The following is a 25,745-nucleotide window of genomic DNA, read 5'->3' as shown; positions in this document are numbered from 1 at the left end:
CATCTGGCTTGGCGAGAATTTAGCCGCTGGGCTGTCTGTAAGTAGACCAAATTTTTGTGGTCAGTGTAAACCTGGAAGAGAAACTGCGCACCTTCCAGAAGATGTCTCCACTCTGAAAAGGCCAAGTTCATTGCTAGCAGCTCCCTATCCCCGATGGAGTAGTTTCTCTCCGCTGGCGAGAAAGTCTTAGAGAAGAAGAAGCATGGATGCTTCCGACCTTGAGCATCCTTCTGGTAGAGGACTGCTCCAGCACCAACGGACGAGGCATCCACCTCCATTAGGAATGGCTTATCCACATCGGGATGATATAAGATGGGAGCGCTAGCAAAGTGGGACTTAATAGAAGTGAAGGCCTTGGAGACCTCTTCCGACCACAATTTAGGATTCGCTCCCTTCTTGGTGAGGGCTACCAAGGGAGCTACCAGAGTTGAGAAGTGGGGAATGAACTGGCGGTAATAGTTAATGAACCCCATAAAGCGCTGCACCGCTTTAAGAGAATGGGGCTCTTGCCAGTCCATCACAGCCTGTAGTTTGGCAGGATCCATAGCCAATCCCTGGGCGGAGATGATATAGCCCGGAACGGCAAAGACTCCTGCTCAAACATACACTTCTCCAACTTAGCGTAAAGAGAGTTTGCCCGTAGGAGGTCGAAGACTCTGCCAACATCTCTCCGGTGGGAGTCAATATCTGGAGAAAAGATGAGAATATCATCCAGATAGACTACAACTGAGGTGGAAAGCATATCCCGGAAGATGTCGTTGACAAAGTCTTGAAAAACGGCTGGGGCATTACAGAGCCCGAAGGGCATCACCAGATACTCATAGTGCCCATCTCTGGTGTTAAACGCCGTTTTCCATTCGTCCCCCTCACGGATGCGAATCAGGTTGTAAGCACCCCGCAGATCTAATTTAGTAAATACCCTTGCTCCCCGAAGCCTATCGAAGAGCTCAGATATCAAGGGCAAAGGATACTTGTTCTTAACGGTGATAGCGTTAAGACCCCTGTAGTCTATGCATGGACGTAGCTCCCCATTCTTCTTCTGCACGAAGAAGAACCCTGCCCCAGCAGGTGACACTGACTTCCTGATAAACCCTCTTGCCAGATTCTCTTGAATGTACTGAGACATGGCCTCCGTCTCCGGGAGAGATAATGGATAAACTCGATCCCGGGGAGGCTCCGCACCAGGCAAGAGATCGATAGGACAGTCATAGGGGCGATGGGGCGGAAGGGTCTCCGCCGCCTTCTTGGAGAACACGTCTGCGTAAGACCAATATTGCTTGGGGAGAGAGGATAGATCTGCGGGTACCTCAGTAGTAGCAACCTGAACGCACTCTCGGTGACACCTACCCCCACATGATTCACCCCATCCCAGAATTCTGCCTGAGGACCACTCGATGTGAGGAGAGTGGTAGCGTAGCCAAGGTATCCCCAACAGGACCTCATCAATACCCTCAGGAATGACGAGCAGAGAAATAATCTCCTGATGGGATGGCGACAGGGACAGAGTAACAGGGATGGTCTGATGTGTTATCTGTGCGGGGAGTGTCGACCCATTCACCACTCGTACCGTTACTGGTTGAGATAGCATAACCAGGGGTATTGCGTGACGTTGGGCGAAGGCAGAAGACATAGTAACATAGTAACATAGTTAGTAAGGCCGAAAAAAGACATTTGTCCATCCAGTTCAGCCTATATTCCATCATAATAAATACCCAGATCTACGTCCTTCTACAGAACCTAATTGTATGATACAATATTGTTCTGCTCCAGGAAGACATCCAGGCCTCTCTTGAACCCCTCGACTGAGTTCGCCATCACCACCTCCTCAGGCAAGCAATTCCAGATTCTCACTGCCCTAACAGTAAAGAATCCTCTTCTATGTTGGTGGAAAAACGTTCTCTCCTCCAGACGCAAAGAATGCCCCCTTGTACCCGTCACCTTCCATGGTATAAACAGATCCTCAGCGAGATATTTGTATTGTCCCCTTATATACTTATACATGGTTATTAGATCGCCCCTCAGTCGTCTTTTTTCTAGACTAAATAATCCTAATTTCGCTAATCTATCTGGGTATTGTAGTTCTCCCATCCCCCTTATTAATTTTGTTGCCCTCCTTTGTACTCTCTCTAGTTCCATTATATCCTTCCTGAGCACCGGTGACCAAAACTGGACACAGTACTCCATGTGCGGTCTAACTAGGGATTTATACAGAGGCAGTATAATGCTCTCATCATGTGTATCCAGACCTCTTTTAATGCACCCCATGATCCTGTTTGCCTTGGCAGCTGCTGCCTGGCACTGGCTGCTCCAGGTAAGTTTATCATTAACTAGGATCCCCAAGTCCTTCTCCCTGTCAGATTTACCCAGTGGTTTCCCATTCAGTGTGTAATGGTGATATTGATTCCTTCTTCCCATGTGTATAACCTTACATTTATCATTGTTAAACCTCATCTGCCACCTTTCAGCCCAAGTTTCCAACTTATCCAGATCCATCTGTAGCAGAATACTATCCTCTCTTGTATTAACTGCTTTACATAGTTTTGTATCATCTGCAAATATCGATATTTTACTGTGTAAACCTTCTACCAGATCATTAATGAATATGTTGAAGAGAACAGGTCCCAATACTGACCCCTGCGGTACCCCACTGGTCACAGCGACCCAGTTAGAGACTATACCATTTATAACCACCCTCTGCTTTCTATCACTAAGCCAGTTACTTTCCCATTTACACACATTTTCCCCCAGACCAAGCATTCTCATAAAATTGCCCTCCGCCCCAGAATCCACGCAGAGGTCTACCGAGTGGGAGGATGAGCCAAAGGTAATTGTCCCCTTAAAGGACAATTTGGAGGCAAACGTCGCAGTGTCTAGTGCACCTCCACCTACTACCACTAGATGCTGACGTTTCCTCGACCGCTGACGACATCTGGTGGCAAGATGTCCTGACTGTTGGCAAACATGGCAACCCTGGAGTGCACGAGCGGTCTGGGACTTAGATCCCGCTCGTGACACCACCTTAGGTTCCTGGAACTCAGGAGCCTGGACTGGAGATTCCAAAGGTTTGGCGAAGGTGGGAGCCAGCCGAAACCTCTGCCTACACTGGGCTCGCTCTATCCTCTGCTCGTGAAAACGGAGGTCAATGCGAGTAGATACTGCTATTAACTCCTCCAGTGTGGCGGGAATCTCCCTAGTGGCCAGAGCATCCTTAACGTGGTCAGCCAGCCCCCTCCAAAATATAGGGATAAGGGCTTTATCCGACCACTCCAGCTCAGATGCCAGAGTGCAGAAATGGACGGCAAAAAGGCTGACCAAGGACGAGCCCTGAGTCAGTGCCAACAGTTGGAGCGCCGTGTCATGGGTGACACGAGGTCCTAGAAAGACCTGTTTCAGAGTGCTCAGGAATAACGGAGCACTCTGCACCACATGATCGCCACGCTCCCACAGCGGCGTAGCCCACTGCAACGCCCTGTCCGACAATAAGGAAATTATAAAGCCCACCTTAGCCCGCTCTGTAGGGAAACGAGAGGCCAGAAGCTCGAGATGTATTGAGCACTGACTCACGAAACCCCTACAGGACTTACTGTCACCAGAAAATTTCTCTGGTAGCGGGAGGCGAGATAGCGTCGGTACAGGAGCGGCAGTGGACAAGGTAGCTGCAGCCACACTTGCAGCCTGAACAGCGACAGCAGTAACATCCACAGCTGAGGTTGAACGCTCAAGAGCCGCCAACCTTCCCTCCAGCTGCTGGATGTACCGCTGTAAACGCTGGTCGTCCGCCATTTTACTAGCCAGACCCTGGCGCTAGTATTCTGTTAGGACTGGCGGAACGCACCAAGACAGATGGTGTAGATGCGTTCGCAGTCCGGGGTCCACCGTGCAGGTGAAAACCTGCTGCTAGCAATTAGCAGACTATATGGCGGTACACTAGAGTATACACGCGTGGGTTAACCTCACCCAGCGTGAAAGAAGCAATCCTGTTAAGGCACAGGACCGCGGTACCACACCTAAAGCGTGAGCAAGTAGTCAGCGAACTCAACCCCAACTGGGATTCAAGTCCGATTAGACCCTTACTGGCGCAACACCGCAACTGGGTGTGAAATGAAACAGAAGAGCATGCAGTGCCGCACTGACGAACGCCACTAACCACCCAGGCTTGGGTAAGGAAAGCACAGAGGAAGTGCACGGCGCCGTACTGGCGGTCACAGCAACTGGACGCTATAATGTGTGACTAATTCTGTAGGATAAGTCGGGCGCTAGGTAGCAGCCATACACCTTCCGCGAACAGTCATACTATAGGGTAGGGGTATCCAAGGACGACTTGCACTCACAACATACACACATTAGCAATTGTTTGACAATACTAGCGCATGGCCGTGCGGTCATGCACAGTTTATATAGCAGCAGCACAGGAAGTGGCCACAGCACTTTTGCCCTTCTAGGACCTGCCAAGAGAACCAATGGAATGTGCTGCAGAGCCTGAGCACATGACCCTCGATCTCCAACGGGAGACCTTACGCTGGGCATGCTCAGTACGTGCAGACAAGGACTTAGTCCCAGAGAAGTCCGCTCGCTGCTGACCAGCACAGACTTTAATAGCAGAGACTGGAGAAGCAGCAGTAACTCTCAGAACAGAGTGAGAATGAGCAAGACGCTGGGACCGACGTCCTTGCTGAGCAGACTCCACTGCAGCTGGACAAGAATGGGAGACCGCAGCGGAGGTGGCTCGAGATTCCCCCTGTGCAGAAGCGGGAACTCGACCCCTAACACACGTTTTTTTTTATTTTTTCAGGGAGAAGTTAGAAACCAAATTTAAAAAAAAAACACTAGGCTTTCTATGGCCCACTATTTAAGAGAGATGGCACACTCAGGACTGGCACACAAGCAGAAAGGCCAATATTAATCTCCCACGGTTTTTTATTTTTTCAGGGAGAATTTAGCAACCAAATTTAAAAAAAAAAACACTAGGCTTTCTATGGCCCACTATTTAAGAGAGATGGCACACTCAGGACTGGCACACAAGCAGAAAGGCCAATATTAATCTCCCACGGTTTTTTTTATTTTTTCAGGGAGAATTTAGAAACCAAATTTAAAAAAAAAACACTAGGCTTTCTATGGCCCACTATTTAAGAGAGATGGCACACTCAGGACTGGCACACAAGCAGAAAGGCCAATATTAATCTCCCACTGTTTTTTTTTTCAGGGAGAATTTAGATACCAAATTTAAAAAAAAAAACACTAGGCTTTCTATGGCCCACTATTTAAGAGAGATGGCACACTCAGAACTGGCACACAAGCAGAAAGGCCAATATTAATCTTCCCACTGTTTTTTTTTTCAGGGAGAATTTAGATACCAAATTTAAAAAAAAAAACTAGGCTTTCTATGGCCCACTATTTAAGAGAGATGGCACACTCAGGACTGGCACACAAGCAGAAAGGCCAATATTAATCTCCCACTGTTTTTTTTTTCCAGGGAGAATTTAGATACCAAATTTAAAAAAAAAACAACTAGGTTTTCAATGGCCCACTATTTAAGAGAGATGGCACACTCAGGACTGGCACAGAAGCACAAAGGCCAATCTTAATCTCCCACAACTTATTTTTTTAGGGAGAATAAAAAAAAAAAAAAAAGGGACTGTCCTACAATTACTATCTCCCTGCAGTAATCTCAGCCAGGTATGGCAGGCAGCAATAAGAAGGAGTGGACTGCTGCACAAATTAAATCAAAAGTGTGGACAAACAAAAAAGAGATTGGTTTGCACAGCGGCGTACACACAGCAATGCAGCTATCAGGGAGTCTTCTAGGGCAGCCCAATGAGCTACAGCGCTGAGGAAAAAAAATGTAGCTTCCACTGTCCCTGCAAACAAAAGGTGGTGTTGGACAGTGGAAATCGCTACAGCACAAGCGGTTTGGTGGTTAATGGACCCTGCCTAACGCTATCCCTGCTTCTGACGAAGCGGCAGCAACCTCTCCCTATGCTCAGATCAGCAGCAGTAAGATGGCGGTCGGCGGGAACGCCTCTTTATAGCCCCTGTGACGCCGCAGACAGCAAGCCAATCACTGCAATGCCCTTCTCTAAGATGGTGGGGACCAGGACCTATGTCATCACGCTGCCCACACTCTGCGTCCACCTTCATTGGCTGAGAAATGGCGCTTTTCGCGTCATTGAAACGCGACTTTGGCGCGAAAGTCGCGTACCGCATGGCCTACCCCACACAGGGGTCGGGTCGGGTTTCGTGAAACCCGACTGTGCCAAAAGTCGTCGACTTTTGAAAATGAACGATCCGTTTCGTTCAACCCTAATGATGACTTCTTAGCATGCAAGAAATAGAATGGGCTAGTGTAGTAACTCTCTTGGGATAATAGGTAACACACTGAAAACTGCAACTGACCCTGCCGATTCCTGTACAATCTAGAGATCCCGATCCCATAGTCTCTAATGATTCCTGCATGAGCAGATATAGCGCTAACCACAGACTAGGCAATGGCAACTTGGACCTTTGCTGATTGAAAGTCCGTTGAGCTCTTTATGTTTCTCCTAAAGAACTGGCGGGCAGAGCAGAATGCAAATTACCTACAGAAGGAAAAGTGTGTTTTAATAGAAAGAAATCTAAAGGTACCGTCACATTAAGCGACGCTGCAGCGATATAGACAACGATGCCGATCGCTGCAGCGTCGCTGTTTAGTAATTGTGTGGTCGCTGTAGAGCTGTCACACAGACAGCTCTCCAGCGACCAACGAAGCCGAGGTCTCCGGGTAACGAGGGTAAACATCAGGTTACTAAGCGCAGGGCCGTGCTTAGTAACCCGATATTTACCCTGGTTACCATTGTAAATGTAAAAAAAAACAAACACTACATACTTACATTCCGGTGTCTGTCACGTCCCTCGCCGTCAGCTTCCCGCACTGATTGTGAGGGCCGGCTGTAAAGCAGAGCACAGCGGTGACGTCACCGCTGTGCTTTACGGCCGGTGCTCACAGTCAGTGCGGGAAGCTGACGGCGAGGGATGCGACAGACACCGGAATGTAAGTATGTAGTGTTTGGTTTTTTTTACATTTACAATGGTAACCAGGGTAAACATCGGGTTACTAAGCGTGGCCCTGGGCTTAGTAACCCGATGTTTACCCTGGTTACCAGTGAAGACATCGCTGGATCGGCGTCACACATGCTGATTCAGCGATGTCAGCGGGTGATCCAGCGACAAAATAAAGTTCTGGCCTTCTAGCTCTGACCAGCGATGTCACAGCAGGATCCTGATCGCTGCTGCGTGTCAAACACAATGATAACGCTATCCAAGATGCTGCAACGTCATGGATCGCTATCGTTATCGTTGTTAAGTTGTTCAGTGTGAAGGTACCTTAAGAGTGAGTAAAAACAAAGCCACACCTGAAAAGTGATAGGGCAGACAAATGAGTAAATGAAACCAAGTTATGGCTCTTGGAAAACACATGATGAAAAAAGAAATACGAAAAAAACAGAAAAACAGACTTGTCCTTTAAGGGTAAATCAATTATGAAACTCTCTTGGGTAAATATCAGCTTAATTACCAATGGATATTAAGAAGATAAGCAGAAACCTTTATAAGGGAGTCAATTTGCCATGAATTTCATTTACACATGAATATAAATCACATTTGAAATGACGTAAGTTGCCATATTGTTTTAGTGTAGCATGATTTGCTAGTTTATAGTTTTTTTTTAACAGGCATGTCAGTGTAGCTCTGTTATTTTGTTCTTGGGAGATTGCAAGGCATTGTGCTTTGAGTTTTTGCAAACAGCCAAGCAAACTAGTTTTGGAACATCACTTGCATATTATAAGCTACTAACAAATGAACCTCTTACTGCCACTGCCAGTTTTGGCTTTATGAGCCCCATTTTCCAAATCAGATGCATCACTTTATGTAGGAATAACTTTTTAGTAGTTTTATTTATTCATGTATTTCTGATAATGTTTTTTTTCATGACACATTTCTCTAGTTAGTGATAAAGGGTGGTTGGTACTTTAATTTCTCAGTTCATTTGTTAAAATAACAACATTTATTGAAATGTGAATTTCTCTGATTTTAATGCAAAAAGTCATAGCACCCAAAATACTTCATAACTAACATTTACCTTATGTCTTCTTTATGGTGGTGTCATTTTCAAATATCTTTTAATTTTTTATGAATTTAGAAGGCGGATATATCTAGCAGGGATCTCCTCCCAGACCTGGACTAAAGCATCTGCCAACTCCTGGACAGTCTGTGGTGCAATGTGATGTTGGTGGATGGTGCGAGACATGATGTCCCAGATGTGTTCAGTCGGATTCAGGTCTGGAGAATGGGCGGGCCAGTCCATAGCTTCAATGCCTTTATCTTGCAGGAACTGCTGACACACTCCAGCCACATGAGGTCTGGCATTGTCCTGCATTAGGAGGAACCCAGGGCCAATCGCACCAGCATATGGTCTCACAAGGAGTCTGAGGATCTCATCTCGGTACCTAATGGCAATCAGGCTAACTCAGGCGAGCTCATGAGGGCTCCGCAGCCCTCCAAAGAAATGCTACCCCACACCATTACTGACCCACTGCCAAACTGGTCATGCTGAAGGATGTTGCAGGCAGCAGATTGCGTTCTACGGCATCTCCAGACTCTGTCACGTCTGTCACATGTGCTCAGTGTGAACCTGCTTTCATCTGTGAGGAGCACAGGGTGCCAGTGGCGAATTTGCCAATCCTGGTGTTCTGTGGCAAATGCCAAGTGTCCTGCACGGTGTTGGGCTGTGAGCACAACCTCCATCTGTGGACTTCGGGCACTCAGACCATCCTCATGGAGGCGGTTTCTAACCATTTGTGCAGAGACATGCACATTTGTGGCCTGCTGGAGGTCATTTTGCAGGGCTCTGGCAGTGCTCCTCCTTGCACAAAGGCTGAGGTAGTGGTCCTGCTGATGGGTTGTTGCCCTCCTATGGCCTCCTTTGTGTCTCCTGGTCTCCTGGCCTGTCTCCTAGTAGCGCCTCCAGCCTCTGGATACTAGTCTGACAGACACACCAAACCTTCTTGCCACAGCTCGCATTGATGTGCCATTCTGGATGAGCTGAACTACCTGAGCAACTTGTGTGGGTTGTAGAGTCCGTCTCATGCTACCACGAGTGTGAAAGCACAAATAACATTCAAAAGTGACCAAAACATCAGCCAGAAAGCATTGGTATTGAGATGTGGTCAGTGATCCCCACCTGCAGAACCACTCCTTTATTGAGTGTCTTGATAATTGCCAATAATTTCCATCTGTTGATTCCATTTGCACAACAGCATGTGAAATTGATTGTCAAACAGTGTTGCTTCCTAAGTGGACAGTTTGATTTCACAGAAGTTTGATTTACTTGGAGTTATATTCTGATTTTAAGTGTTCCCTTTAGTTTTTTGAGCAGTGTATATTAGAAGCCTCCAACATTTCTCCCCAATTCGAAGACAGCATTCCAGAAAGTTTTCAAACCATCATTTAGGAATTTTGTTACTATTAGAGCAAATTGAAGGTGAAATTCTAAATTTAATTTCAAATATTTAAGGCAATCCACATTTCTTTAACTCAACATGTGTTAATAGAGAAACACAAATCACTAGTTTATAATTTGACACTGACAATCTTCATATATCAGATGTGGACCTTAAACACTACTTGACTTGTTTGCACACTTTGCAGAAATGATGGAGCTCCTTGGGGATTTGAAGCTCCTTTTTTATTAGAATGTTTTCTAGCCACTATTATTGGTATGCAGAGGCTTTGGGTTGCATAAACTTAAGAAACCACAAAATAGACATAATTTTGAAACCCCACCATACAAGGGATCCAGCTAGGAGTGAAGTGAGCATTTGGAGTCTACATGTTTAATAGAATATATTAGAATTGAGCCAAGAAAATAAATTTTTTCCAAATAATCTGTAGATTGAACTCAAAAGTATCACTTTTAACATGTACCATATAAGAAAAACTCATAATTTGTTATACAATGTCCCCTGGGTTAGGCAATTGTCACTTCTGCACATGACAAGGCTTAGCAAAGAAAAAGTGACATTTGGATTTTGGAACAAAAGTTTTCCAGGAATGGTGTTCAGATACGCTGTCTCATTTGGAGAGCCCCTTGGTTATAAGTGCAGTGGAAAGTCACCAGAAGTGACTCCAATCTAGAAAGTACTGTACTCCTATCAAGGAATTGATCTAGAGGTATATTGAACATTTTGACCACACAGTTTCACTGAATTATTAGCAACCAATAAGGAGATTTACCTCAATGTTATGATATTATGTAGCTTTAGTCCTTTCATTTTGCAAAAGGTAATAGAAAACTGCTGTTTGGGTACTTACAGGGTTTTTCTGGGAAGGTTTTCAGATTCCTATTATGCAGTTGTTTAACCCCTAGGTACCAGTAAAAAAGTGGTTTTATTTTAGAAACTATAGAAACTTACAGCCTCAAGGAACTTAAGTTTAGTAGTACCATTTTTATCCAACAGATTGTTTAAAAAATGTATTTGAATTAAACCATAAAATTCAAAATAATGTTTTCCAATAATATTTAATTTTAGTTAAAATATTTACAAACCATTGTTATAAGCTCTACAATGATGTAAAATGTAAAAACATATACATACAATACATGACTATAAAAATTGTACATTCATACTGAAGGAATCAAAACTATGAATTAACACATGTGGAATTATATAGTTAACAAAAAAAGTGTGAAACAACTGAAATTACGTCTTATATTCTAGGTTCTTCAATACTGACCATGAAGGGGAGTGATGATGTGCTACGCCAGATGACCTGGTCTCCACAGTCACCAGACCTGAACCCAATCGAGATGGTTTGGGGTGAGCTGGACCACAGAGTGAAGGCAAAAGGGCCAACAAGTGCTAAGCATCTCTGGGAACTCCTTCAAGATTGTTGGAAGACCATTTCCGGTGACTACCTCTTGAAGCTCATCAAGAGAATGCCAACAGTGTGCATAGCAGTCATCAAAGCAAAAGATGGCTACTTTGAAGAGCCTAGAATATAAGACATAATTTCAGTTGTTTCACACTTTTTTGTTAAGTATATAATTCCACATGTGTTAATTCATAGTTTTGATGCCTTCAGGGTGAATGTACAATTTTCATAGTCATGAAAATACAGAAAAAACTTTAAATGAGAAGATGTGTCCAAACTTTTGGTCTTTACTGTACCCTCTGAACTGGCACTGTCCTCCAAATGCAATGCCATGTCTCCTGGCGGTCATGTGATATTTTGTCATGTGTCCGCTACAGCCAATCAGTGGCCCCTGAACAACTGCAGCCTTTACTATTTTGTCAAAAAAGACTGCCGCTGTTTTTTTTAGAGAAGGTAGATGGTTATTACAAGCCAAAAATATATCAAAGGTATGTTCCAAACAGCGCTCAGAAATAGAGAAAAAAAAAGGGGAAGAAGATATGTCCTCCTGCATAGTTTTACGGTGAGTATACAACAGTACTCCTGTTGAGTTTAAAACCCCACTGCGAGAGGGTGTCCTTAATTTCACAAATGTAGCAGTGTGTATAGATCAATATACCTCCTCACATAAATTGCTCCAAATGCATAAGCGTGTAGTTCTATACAACAACCTGCAAATATGCCCAGAATTTAGGTTGTTATGAAAGCTTGGTGCACTGATCCTAACAGGAAAACTGCATGCCTTGTGTCCAGGGCCGCAGTGTATTTAAACAATACACACACCAAACTGCCAGCACATGTGTATAAATGCTATTGATTCAACATAAAAGCTCAGGATGTTACCTTGGATTTTAGTGGAGAATGGCTGGAAAAGATGGATGCAGCTTTCCTAACAACCTATATTCTGGGTATATTGGCCATGTGAGGGCTTATTTTTTGTGGGACGAGTTGTATTTTTCAACGATACTATTGATTTTACCATGTCGTGTACTAGAAAACAGGAAAAAAAATCCAAGTGCGGTGAAATTGCAAAAAAAGTGAAATCCCACATTTTGTTTGGCTTTTTTTGCTAGGTTCACCAAATGCTGAAACGGACCTGCCATTATGATTCTCCAGGTCATTACGAGTTTATAGACGTCAAACATGTGTAGGTTCTTTTTAATGTAAGTGGTGAAAAAAATTCTCCGTCTCCATTTTTCGTGATCTCAGGATGAGTGAGGGCTTATTTTTTGCAGGCCGAGCTGATGTTTTTAATACCATTTTGGTGCTGATGCAATCTTTTGATATCCCGTTATTGCATTTTAATGCAATGTCGAGGGAACCAAAAAAACGTAATTCTGGCGTTTTGACTTTTTTCTCACTATGCCATTTAGCGATCAGGTTAATCCTTTTTTTATTGATAGATCGGGTGATTCTGAACACGGCAATATGAAATATGTGCACGTTTGATTTATTTTTATTGTTTTATTTTGAATGGGGCGAAAGGGGGGTGATTTGAACTTTTATATTATTTTTTTTTTTACATTTTAAAAAACATTTTTTTTCACTTTTGCCATGCCTCAATAGTCTCCATAGGAGACTAGAAGCTGGCACACAGAGGCGATGTTCAGATCACCTCTATGTAGTAGAATTGCTGACTTGCTATGAGCACCAACCACTGGGTGGTGCTCACAGCAATCCGGCATTGACAACCATAGAAGTCTCCAGGAGACTTCGGGTTCCCATTTCGACATACCGATTGTTAGGAGTCAAGTTCCCGCTGCTGCACAGGGGGAATCTCGAGCCGTGTCTGCTGTGGTCTCCCATTCTGCATCCGCCACAGTGGAGCCTGCTCAGCAGAGACGTCGGTCCCAGCGTCTCATTGAATCTGATACTGTGCAAAGGGTTACTGCTGCTTCTCCAGGCTCTGCTATTGTACCCTGCACTGGTCTGCGACGAGCAGGCTTTTCTGGGACTAAGTCCTGCTGTGCACACACTGAGCATCCCCATTGTAAGATCTCTCAGTGGAGGTCTAGGGTCACATGCTCAGGTACGGCAGCAACTTCAATTGGTCCTCCAGGAAGGCCCTGTGTTGTGAATTCTGCTCTTGGGTTCCCTCCAGTGGTTGTAGCTGGGAATGCAGTTGTCTCCGAGTCACAGTCCTGGCCAGGTGTATCTGCTAATTGCTGTTCTGACTGGGATATTTAAGTGTGCAGGATTCATTAGCCCTGGCCAGTTGTCAATGTTTCTTTGGAAGTATTGGATCTCTGCCTGGCCTCACCTGCTTAGCTGCCAGTTCAGCAAAGATAAGTGTTTATTTCTTTTTCTGTAGCACACTTGCTGTGTGCTTATTTTCAGTGCTGATCTTGTGTTTCTATTTGCTCCAGCTTTGACTGTGTCAGTTGCTTTTCTCAGTCTGGTTGGATTCTCTGGAGTTGCAATTATACTCTCCACATCTTTAGTTAGGTGGTGGAGTTTTGTATTTTCTGCTGTGGATATTTTTGTAGTATTTTTATGCTGACCGCTTAGTATCCTGTCCTGTCCTTTTCTATTTAGCTAGAAGTGGCCTCCTTTGCTAAGCCTGTTTTCTGCCTGCGTGTGTCTTTTCCTCTCCAACTCACAGTCATTACTTGTGGGGGGCTGCCTATCCTTTGGGGGTCTACTCTGAGGCAAGATAGTTTTCCTATTTCCATCTTTAGGGGTATTTAGTTCTCCGGCTGTGTCGAGGTGTCTAGGTTTTGTTAGGCACACCCCACGGCTACTTCTAGTTGCGGTGTTAAGATCAGGGTTTGCGGTCCGTATAGTTACCACCTACTCCAGAGAAAGTTTTCATGCTGCTCCAAGCACACCTGATCATAACAACCCTGTACCTGATCAAGTTCTATGTCAGCCTTCCATTGGTCCTTCTAGGAAGGTCCTGAAGTTGCTGCAGCTATAAAAGGTTCTCATGACCGCACGGCCATGCGCTAGTATCAAATATGTACGAGATCAGCGCAAGTGTGGTCGTGCGTGTGGTCAGGGACGCGGCTGAAATAAGCCCCTAGAATGCTGGCACCTCTGGCGAGGAGTTTTTGTGTGTATGCAGTCAGGGACCCGGCTGAAATAAGCTCCTAGAATGCTGGCACCTCCGGCGAGGAATTTCTCATGAGTGAATTCAGGACTGGCTAATAGCCATTAGAATTCCGGCTCCACCAGAGAGGAGCAGCGTGTTTGGTTGGGACTGCATGACCACTGTCGGCTCTACTCAGTAGCTGTGTTCCCTGTGAGCTAAACAGGGCACAGCGTTCTCTTTACTACGGGCTCTGTGAAGTAACAGAGTTTGTTTATACTAATTTACTTCACCGCCTTACTTAGCAGCAGGTTCTTTCCTGCACAGTGGATCCCGGGTTGCGAACGCACCTATCTCATCTGATAAATATATTCGGTGCGTTCCGCCAACCCTAACAGTATACTAATGCCAGGATCTGGCTAAGTAATGGCAGATGAACAGCGACTGCAGGGGTACATCCAGCAGCTGGAGGGCCGGTTGGCATCTCTCGAGCATGCATCCTCAGCGGTGGATGTTACCGCAATAGCTGTTCAGGCTGCTAGCGTGGCTACAGCAGCTTTACCCACTGCCACCTCTGTTCCGACCTTATCTCACCTCCCATTGTCTGAAAAATACTCTTGGGACAGTAAGTCCTGTAGGGGTTTCATGAGCCAGTGTGGTATACATCTCGAGCTCCTGAAGACACAAAAGAGAATAGTAAAACCAAAAACACTCAGTTTGAAAAAATGTTGCAGTAATCCGCAAGTGCTAGTAAAAGATGTAAAAAACAGGGTATTTGGTTGATACGTTTTTTGCAAAAAATGTATACTAAGCTGCTCTACCAATCTTCACGGTATACCCTTATCAGAGCAGTCCTAACTAATGTATGCAATCCCTATCTGATGTATTTAAAAACCTGATCATCTGTATATAACCTGTGTGAACAGGGTTCAGAGAGGAAAAATCCATGTGTGCATACAGGGTAGAACAGCTTTTGTGCAGATAGCCCAAGAGGAGTGGTGGAACTCCCCAGTCTTGTAGACACAAGAGAACAATTATGGAAACAGGAACACATGGGCTACTTGCACAGTGAACAAGTCTGTATGATCATGTTCACACACCACCAAGAAACCTGAAGACACAAAAGAGAATAGTAAAACCAAAAACACTCAGTTTGAAAAAATGTTTCAGTAATCCGCAAGTGCTAGTAAAAGATGTAAAAAACAGGGTATTTGGTTGATACGTTTTTTGCAAAAAATGTATACTAAGCTGCTCTACCAATCTTCACGGTATACCCTTATCAGAGCAGTCCTAACTAATGTATGCAATCCCTATCTGATGTATTTAAAAACCTGATCATCTGTATATAACCTGTGTGAACAGGGTTCAGAGAGGAAAAATCCATGTGTGCATACAGGGTAGAACAGCTTTTGTGCAGATAGCCCAAGAGGAGTGGTGGAACTCCCCAGTCTTGTAGACACAAGAGAACAATTATGGAAACAGGAACACATGGGCTACTTGCACAGTGAACAAGTCTGTATGATCATGTTCACACACCACCAAGAAACCTGAAGACACAAAAGAGAATAGTAAAACCAAAAACACTCAGTTTGAAAAAATGTTGCAGTAATCCGCAAGTGCTAGTAAAAGATGTAAAAAACAGGGTATTTGGTTGATACGTTTTTTGCAAAAAATGTATACTAAGCTGCTCTACCAATCTTCACGGTATACCCTTATCAGAGCAGTCCTAACTAATGTATGCAATCCCTATCTGATGTATTTAAAAACCTGATCATCTGTATATAACCTGTGTGAACAAGGTTCAGAGAGGAAAAATCCATGTGTGCATACAGGGTAGAACAGCTTTTGTGCAGATAGCCCAAGAGGAGTGGTGGAACTCCCCAGTCTTGTAGACACAAGAGAACAATTATGGAAACAGGAACACATGGGCTACTTGCACAGTGAACAAGTCTGTATGATCATGTTCACACACCACCAAGAAACCTGAAGACACAAAAGAGAATAGTAAAACCAAAAACACTCAGTTTGAAAAAATGTTGCAGTAATCCGCAAGTGCTAGTAAAAGATGTAAAAAACAGGGTATTTGGTTGATACGTTTTTTGCAAAAAATGTATACTAAGCTGCTCTACCAATCTTCACGGTATACCCTCATCAGAGCAGTCCTAACTAATGTATGCAATCCCTATCTGATGTATTTAAAAACCTGATCATCTGTATATAACCTGTGTGAACAGGGTTCAGAGAGGAAAAATCCATGTGTGCATACAGGGTAGAACAGCTTTTGTGCAGATAGCCCAAGAGGAGTGGTGGAACTCCCCAGTCTTGTAGACACAAGAGAACAATTATGGAAACAGGAACACATGGGCTACTTGCACAGTGAACAAGTCTGTATGATCATGTTCACACACCACCAAGAAACCTGAAGACACAAAAGAGAATAGTAAAACCAAAAATACTCAGTTTGAAAAAATGTTGCAGTAATCCGCAAGTGCTAGTAAAAGATGTAAAAAACAGGGTATTTGGTTGATATGTTTTTTGCAAAAAATGTATACTAAGCTGCTCTACCAATCTTCACGGTATACCCTTATCAGAGCAGTCCTAACTAATGTATGCAATCCCTATCTGATGTATTTAAAAACCTGATCATCTGTATATAACCTGTGTGAACAGGGTTCAGAGAGGAAAAATCCATGTGTGCATACAGGGTAGAACAGCTTTTGTGCAGATAGCCCAAGAGGAGTGGTGGAACTCCCCAGTCTTGTAGACACAAGAGAACAATTATGGAAACAGGAACACATGGGCTACTTGCACAGTGAACAAGCCTGTATGATCATGTTCACACACCACCAAGAAACCTGAAGACACAAAAGAGAATAGTAAAACCAAAAACACTCAGTTTGAAAAAATGTTTCAGTAATCCGCAAGTGCTAGTAAAAGATGTAAAAAACAGGGTATTTGGTTGATACGTTTTTTGCAAAAAATGTATACTAAGCTGCTCTACCAATCTTCACGGTATACCCTTATCAGAGCAGTCCTAACTAATGTATGCAATCCCTATCTGATGTATTTAAAAACCTGATCATCTGTATATAACCTGTGTGAACAGGGTTCAGAGAGGAAAAATCCATGTGTGCATACAGGGTAGAACAGCTTTTGTGCAGATAGCCCAAGAGGAGTGGTGGAACTCCCCAGTCTTGTAGACACAAGAGAACAATTATGGAAACAGGAACACATGGGCTACTTGCACAGTGAACAAGTCTGTATGATCATGTTCACACACCACCAAGAAACCTGAAGACACAAAAGAGAATAGTAAAACCAAAAACACTCAGTTTGAAAAAATGTTGCAGTAATCCACAAGTGCTAGTAAAAGATGTAAAAAACAGGGTATTTGGTTGATACGTTTTTTGCAAAAAATGTATACTAAGCTGCTCTACCAATCTTCACGGTATACCCTTATCAGAGCAGTCCTAACTAATGTATGCAATCCCTATCTGATGTATTTAAAAACCTGATCATCTGTATATAACCTGTGTGAACAGGGTTCAGAGAGGAAAAATCCATGTGTGCATACAGGGTAGAACAGCTTTTGTGCAGATAGCCCAAGAGGAGTGGTGGAACTCCCCAGTCTTGTAGACACAAGAGAACAATTATGGAAACAGGAACACATGGGCTACTTGCACAGTGAACAAGTCTGTATGATCATGTTCACACACCACCAAGAAACCTTGTGTCTACAAGACTGGGGAGTTCCACCACTCCTCTTGGGCTATCTGCACAAAAGCTGTTCTACCCTGTATGCACACATGGACTTTTCCTCTCTGAACCCTGTTCACACAGGTTATATACAGATGATCAGGTTTTTAAATACATCAGATAGGGATTGCATACATTAGTTAGGACTGCTCTGATAAGGGTATACCGTGAAGATTGGTAGAGCAGCTTAGTATACATTTTTTGCAAAAAACGTATCAACCAAATACCCTGTTTTTTACATCTTTTACTAGCACTTGCGGATTACTGCAACATTTTTTCAAACTGAGTGTTTTTGGTTTTACTATTCTCTTTTGTGTCTTCAGGTTTCTTGGTGGTGTGTGAACATGATCATACAGACTTGTTCACTGTGCAAGTAGCCCATGTGTTCCTGTTTCCATCTCGAGCTCCTGGTTGCACATTTTCCCACAGAGCGGGCAAAGGTGGGATTCATAATCTCTCTCCTGTCGGACAGAGTTTTGGAGTGGGCTACACCGCTGTGGGAGTGCAACGATCATGTGTTGCGGAGTGTTCCTCGGTTTCTGGGCACTCTGAAACATGTCTTTGTAGGACCTCAAGTCACCCATAATACGGCACTCTAACTGTTGGCATTTACTCAGGGTTCAACCGTGGTCAGCCATTTTGCCATCCACTTCCGGACATTAGCGTCTGAGTTGGAGTGGCCAGATAAAGGCCTCATTCCTGTATTTTGGAAGGGGCTGGCTGACCATGTGAAGGACGCTTTGGCCACTAGGGAGATTCCCGCCACACTGGAGGAGCTCATAGCTGTATCAACTCGCATAGACCTTCGTTTTCACGAGCGAAGGTTGGAGCGAGCCCAGTGTAGGCAGAGGTTTCGGCTGGCTCCCACCTTCGCCAGACCTTTGGAATCTCCGGTCCAGGCACCCGAGTCACATGAGGCCATAGAGGTGTCATAAGCGGGGTGCAAGTCCCGGTCCGTTCGTGCACTTAAGGTCTGTCATGTTTGCCAGCAGTCAGGACATCTTGCCTCCAAATGTCCTCAGCGATCGGGGAAAAGTCAGCATCTAGTGGCAGTTGGAGGAGGTACACTAGACAAAGCAATGTTTGCCTCTAAGTTGTCCTTCAAGGGGACAATTACCATAGGCCCATCCACTCTTATGGTAGAGCTATGCGTGGACTCTGGGGCGGAGGGTAATTTTATGTCATCCGCTTTCGCCCAGCGACACGCAATACCCCTGGTCATGGTCGCCAAACCAGTAACCGTTCGAGTGGTAAATGGGTCGACACTACCCTCACAGATTACACACCAAACCATTCCTTTCACTCTTTCTGTGTCTCCATTACATCAGGAGATTATCTCTCTATTAGTCATTCCTGAGGGAATTGATGAGGTCCTGTTGGGGATACCATGGCAACGCTATCATTCTCCTCATATAGAGTGGTCCTCAGGGAGAATTATGGGATGGAGTAAATCCTGTGAGGGTAGATGTCAGAGGGAGTGCGTTCAGGTTGCTACAACAGAGGTACCCGCAGATCTTTCCTCTCTCCCCAAGCACTATTGGCCCTTATGCGGATGTGTTCTCCAAAAGGGCTGCGGAGACCCTTCTGCCTCACCGCCCCTATGACTGTCCTATTGACCTCTTGCCTGGTGCTGAGCCTCCCCAGGGTTGAGTCTTTCTGTTATCTCTCCCGGAGACGGAGGCAATGTCTCAGTACATCCAAGAGAATCTGGCAAGAGGATTCATTAGGAAGTCAGTGTCACCTGCAGGGGCTGGATTCTTCTTCATGCAAAAGAAGAGTGGAGACTTACATCCATGCATAGACTACAGGGGTCTTAATTCCATCACCATTAAGAACAAGTACCCACTACCCCTGATATCTGAGCTTTTTGATAGGCTACGGGGAGCAAGGGTATTTACTAAATTAGATCTGCGGGGTGCTTACAACCTGATTCGCATCCGTGAGGGGGACAAATGGAAGACGGATTTTAACACCAGGGATGGGCACTATGAGTATCTGGTGATGCCCTTCGGGCTCTGTAATGCCCCAGCCGTTTTCCAAGACTTTGTGAATGACATCTTCCGAGATATGCTCACCACCTCGGTCTTTGTCTATCTGGATGATATTCTCATCTACTCTCCAGATATTGACTCCCATCGGAGAGATGTTCGCAAAGTCTTCGACCTCTTACGGGCAAACTCCCTCTACGCCAAGTTGGAGAAGTGTGTGTTTGAGCAGGAGTCCTTGCTTTTCCTTGGTTATATCATCTCTGCCCAGGGTTTGGCTATGGATCCTGCCAAGCTACAGGCTGTGATGGACTGGTAGGAACCCCATTCACTTAAAGCGGTGCAGGGCTTTATGGGGTTCATTAATTACTATCGCCAGTTCATTCCACACTTCTCAACTTTGGTAGCTCCCTTGGTGGCCCTCACCAAGAAGGGAGCAAATCCCAAGTTGTGGTCAGAGGATGTCTCCAAGGCCTTTCTCTCGATTAAGTCACACTTCGCTAGCGCTCCCATTCTACATTGCCCCAATGTAGATAAGCCATTTATCATGGAGGTGGATGCCTCATCCGTTGGTGCTGGAGCAGTCCTTTTCCCAAAGGATGCTCAAGGTCGGAAGCATCCTTGCTTTTACTTCTCCAAAACCTTCACACCCCGTCGGAGAGGAATTATTCCATCGGGGACAGGGAGTTGCTAGCCATGAAGTTGGCTTTCTCAGAGTGGAGACACCACTTGGAGGGAGCTCGCTTTCCCTTCCACGTATTCACTGACCACAAGAACTTGGTATATCTGCAGACGGCCCAGCGGCTGAATTCTTGCCAGGTTAGATGGTCCCTGTTCTTCTCCCGGTTTCATTTTACTCTCCATTTTCTCTCCGGATAGAAGAACATTCGTGCCGACGCTCTCTCCCTCTCCATAGTGTTATCTGAGGAGGAGGAGCCTCGGCTAATTGTCCCTTCTGAGAGTCTAAGAACTGTGGCTCCAGTTTCGCTAGAGTCCGTGCCCCCGGGCAAGACTTTTGTGCCAGCGAATTGGCGACCAGAGGTTCTCTCTTGGGCTCACTCGTCCAGAGTGGGTGGGCATTTTGGGACCAAAAGGACATCTGAGCATTTGGCGAGGACGTACTGGTGGCCGCATATGGTCCGTGACGTCAGGGACTATATTCGGGCATGCGTTTCCTGCGCCCAGAATTGGTCTCCTCGGCAACGGCCTGCTGGGTTGCTTTACCCCCTGCCGGTGGCAGACAGGCCCTGGGAGATGGTTGGGATGGACTTCGTGGTGGGCTTACCCAAGTCTCGTAGCTACACCGTTATCTGGGTTGTCACCGATCATTTCTCTAAGATGGTGCACTTGGTGCCGCTTCCACGGTTACCTTCTGCATGGGCCTTGGCGGCGCTATTCATAGCATATTTTCTGTTTACGTGGAATGCCTGATAAAATTGTCAGCGACTCGGTTTTGGAGAGAGCTCTGCCGTTTACTCAGCATAGAGTTGAATCTCTCCTCTGCATATCATCCTGAGACAAATGGGTTGGTAGAGAGGACCAACCAGACTCTGGTGACATACTTGCGACATTTTGTCTCTGCTAGGCAGGATGACTGGGCATCTTTGCTATCTTGGGCGGAATTTACCTTGAACAACGCCGTAGCCGATTCCACTGGGCAGACTCCTTTTCTCCTTAATTACGGCCAGCATCCGTGTTCCCCTGTGCCCATGCCCGTGTCATCCACCGATTCTAGGGTGGCAGACTGGGTGGTGGAGGCACGTGACATTTGGGACCGCACACAGGATGCCATCTGGGCCTCCAAGGAGAGAATGAGGGTTTCTGCTGATACACACCGACACCCCACTCCTACCTTTGCTCCTGGTGACTTAGTGTGGCTCTCCGCCCGTAACATCAGGCTGCGAGTTGAGTCCACTAAGTTTGCGCCTCGCTACATTTGCCCATTCAAGGTTCAGGAACAGGTCAACCCTGTGGTCTACCGTTTAGCCATTCCTCCCCGCCTTGGTATCACCGACACCTTCCACGTCTCTCTCTTAAAGCCTGTCCATTTGCCCCAGTTTTCCGAGCCATCTGCCAGGACATCGGGTTCATCCACAGATGAGTTTGAGGTGAATGCTATCATAGGGTGCAAGGTGGTATGTGGTAAGAAATTTTATCTGGTGGACTGGAAGGGTCACGGCCCAGAGGACAGAACCTGGGAACCTGTGGAGAATATTCGGGCTCCGCTGCTCATTGGAGCTTTTGAGCGTAGCGAGGCTCAAGGAGGTAGGCCGTAGGAGGGGGGTAATGTTAGGAGTCGAGTTCCCACCGTTGCACAGGGGGAATCTTGAGCCGTGTCTGCTGCGGTCTCCCATTCTCCATCGGCCGCAGTGGAGCCTGCTCAGCGGAGACGTCTGTCCCAGCGTCTCATTGAATCTGATACTGTGCAAAGGGTTACTGCTGCCTCTCCAGGCTCTGCTATTGTACCCTGCACTGGTCTGGTCTAATAAATATATTCGGTGCATTCCTCCAACCCTAACACCGGTGACCCACGATTGCTGGAGGTGCCATTTAAATGCTGCTGTCAGTGTTTGACAGCTGCATTTTAGCTAGTTAATAGCCGTGGGTTGATCGCGATTCCACCCGCGGCTATTGCGGGCACGTCAGCTATTCAAAACAGCTGGCATGTCCTGTGAAAGATGTGGGCTCACCACCGGAGCCCATATCAAAAGGAGAGATACCGACATCGGCTTCCTATTACGTCCGATGTCAGTAAGGGGTTAATGTACACTCTGCACCCCATCTTGACTGAAAAAAAACAGAAAGGTAATAATATTTGCAAATTTATTAAAAAAGAAAAACTGAAATATCACATGGTCATAAGTATTCAGACCCTTTGCTCACACTCATATTTTAGTCACATGCTGTCCATTTTCTTGTGATCCTCATTGAGATGGTTCTACTCCTTCACTGGAGGCCAGCTGTGTTTAATTAAATTGATAGGACTTGATTTGGAAAGGCACACCTGTCTTTAAAAGACCTCACAGCTCACAATGCATGTCAGGCCAAATGAGAATCTAGAGGTCAAAGGAACTGGCCAAAGAGCTCAGCTCAGAGACAGCATTATGGCAAGGAACAGGTCTGGCCAAGGTTACAGCAGAATGTCTGCAGCACTCAAGGTTCCTAAGAGCACAGTGTCCTCCATGATCCTTAAATGGAAGAAGTTTGGGACCACCAGAAGTTTTCCTAGACCTGGCCATCCAGCCAAACTGAGAGAATGGGAGAAGAGCCTTGGTGTTAGAGGTAAAGAACTTGAAGATCACTGTGACTGAGCTCCAGAGATGCAGTAGGGAGATGGGAGAAATTTCCACAAAGTCAACTATCTCTGCAACCCTCCACCAGTCGTGCCTTTTTGGCAGAGTGGCCCAACTGAAGCTTCTCCTCAGTGCAAGACATATGAAAGCCCACATAGAGTTTGCTAAAAATGCACATGAAGGACTCCAAGACTATGAGAAATAAGATTCTCTAGTCTGATAAGACAAATATAAACCTTTTGGGGGATAATTCTAAGCGGTATGGGTGGAAAAAATTAGGCACTGCTCATCACCTGCCCAATACAATCAAAAACAGTGAAGCATGGCGGTGGCAGCATCATGCTATGGTGGTGTTTTGCAGCTGCAGGGACAGGACAACTGGTTGTCATTGAAGGAAATATGAATTTGGCCAAGTACATAGATATCCTGGATGAAAACCTCTTCCAGAGTACTCAGGACCTCAGACTTGGCTGAAGGTTCGCCTTCCAACAAGACAATGTCCCTAAGCACACAGCTAAAATAACAAAGGAGTGGCTTCAGAACAACTCTGAGACCATTCTTGACTGGTACAGCCAGACCCCTTACCTAAACTCTGGAGAGACCTGAAAATGGCTTGTCACCATCCAACCTGACGGAACTGGAGAGGCTGGAGAGGATCTGCAAGGAAGAATGGCAGAGGATCCCCAATTCCAGGTGTGAAAAACTTGATGCATTATTCCCAAAAAGACTCATGTCTGTATTAGCTCAAAAGGGTGCTTCTACTCAATTCTGAGCAAATGGTATGAATACTTTTTACCATGTGATATTTCAGTTTTTTATTTTTAATATATTTTCAAAAATTACTATATTTCTGTTTTTTTATCAGTCAAGATGGGATGCAGATTGTACATTAATGTGAAAAAAAATCAACTTTATGAATTTACCAAATGACTGCAATGAAACAAAGAATGAAAAAACCTCACCCATCCCTTGTTAATTGTGAGCCCTCGCGGGCAGGGTCCTCTCTCCTCCTGTACCAGTTGTGACTTGTATTGTTCAAGATTATTGTACCTGTGTTTATTATGTATACCCCTCCTCACATGTAAAGCGCCATGGAATAAATGGCGCTATAATAATTAATAATAATAATAATAAATATTTAAAGCGGTCTGAATACTTTCAGTACCTACTGTATGTGCCCTTAACCTGTAAATGTCGTTATCAGGGCTACCCAATTCTAAAGAACTTCTGAGCTCTACATCAGCCACTCAAGGCTCATTCAGAAGTCAGTCATTTTCATAAGGAAAAAAACAGTCCAAGTTTCATAAGTGTTTTTGATCAGATTTTTATCATAGTTTGGTCAGTTTTTATCATCAGCGTTTCATCATTTTTACTCATGTTCAAAAAAACCTGATGAGTTTTCTCAAGCTTCTTCCATCAAACAGTCTGTAGAAATACAGACAGCTCAAGGATGGCATTTGAATTTTGTCCAATTATTTTCATGGACCTTTTGATTTGGTTTGGTGAGTTTGATCTGTGACCTTGAGTCTGCAAAATTACAGTCTGCAACTGTCTTCCTTTCATAGCATTTACCCCTATGCTGTACAGTCACTTCTACACTGCCTTTGGCAATTTTCTCTCTGGATTTTCAGCAACTCTTCTCAACATCGTTTCCTATATTGTGACAGTGATTCCTTGACTACCCATGTGACTACTACAGCCAATCCCTTGCCACAATGGCGTATCACTGAGGCCACTAATTGCTTTCAGTGGTTATGAGGTAAATGGTTAGTATGAGACATCGCCATTCAAGAACAATACACATGACCAGTGGGATCCTGCGGAACTAGAACACAAGCTATTCATCATTCATGATCTTGGAAAACCCTCACTCGGCTTCCCATATAGCTGTATGTATTTATGTAGCTCTAATGTCTCAGATTAGTTTGGTTATGTGTTCTGCTTTTAATGTATTCCTGTTTAACCATGTAACTGTCATTTTCAGAGCTGTCCATTTATATAGACAACATTGGCTGCCTGATAATATAACTGGCTCCACAGAGTTTGTATTGTTGGGCATAATAAATAATACATCCAGGCAATATCTCCTTTTTGTAGTCTTTTGCGTTATCTACATCATGACAGTAATTGTTAATCTCACAGTGATTACTTTGATCTGGCAAGATTCCCATCTTCATAAACCAATGTACTTTTTCCTGGCAAATCTGGCTTTCATTGAAATTCTCTACACTACAGCAATCACACCTAATAGCCTAAAAAGTTTTCTTCAGGAGGACAGAACAATTTCTTTTATTGGTTGTTTCACTCAGGTATATTTCTTTGTTGCACTTGCTGGCTCAGAATGTATCCTCTTGTCTGTTATGGCTTATGACCGATATATTGCAATATGCCATCCTTTACTATATTCATTAAAAATGAACTCATCTTTTTGTATACATCTTGTAGTGCTCTCCTGGGTTATAGGATTTCTGAATTCTCTCCTACAAACGATGTATTTGGCGGCATTGCCTTATTGTAATAATCACAAAGTCGGTAGCTTCTTCTGTGATATCCCACCACTCTTAAAATTATCTTGTGAGCACAATAAATACCTTGAAATATTTGTGAATCTTATCGGGGAATGCATACTGGTGGGTGACCTGTTCTTAACCATAATCTCTTATATTGCAATAATCAAAACGGTGATTAGGACTCCCAGAAAAAACAGACGTTATAAAACTTTTTCAACATGTGGATCTC

At 44.7% G+C, this 25,745-nt stretch overlaps 1 protein-coding gene across 1 annotated transcript in view; it reads left to right on the top strand.

Annotated features, from left to right (window-relative positions):
• LOC138666081 (olfactory receptor 8I2-like) overlaps positions 1-25,745 on the top strand; it is a 114,634-nt gene that overhangs the window by 32,202 nt on the left and 56,687 nt on the right. The window contains exons 2-3 of the mRNA XM_069754240.1: positions 6,546-6,617; positions 10,752-10,850. Of these exons, the coding sequence (XP_069610341.1) occupies positions 6,546-6,617; positions 10,752-10,850 (171 nt within the window). The remainder of the gene's footprint in view (positions 1-6,545; positions 6,618-10,751; positions 10,851-25,745) is intronic.

This window comes from Ranitomeya imitator, chromosome 1 (genome assembly GCF_032444005.1).
Source record: "Ranitomeya imitator isolate aRanImi1 chromosome 1, aRanImi1.pri, whole genome shotgun sequence".
NCBI classification, from domain to species: domain Eukaryota; kingdom Metazoa; phylum Chordata; class Amphibia; order Anura; family Dendrobatidae; genus Ranitomeya; species Ranitomeya imitator.
The sequence above is the reverse complement of the archived record's forward strand: the minus strand, read 5'-3'. Positions and strand labels throughout refer to the sequence as shown.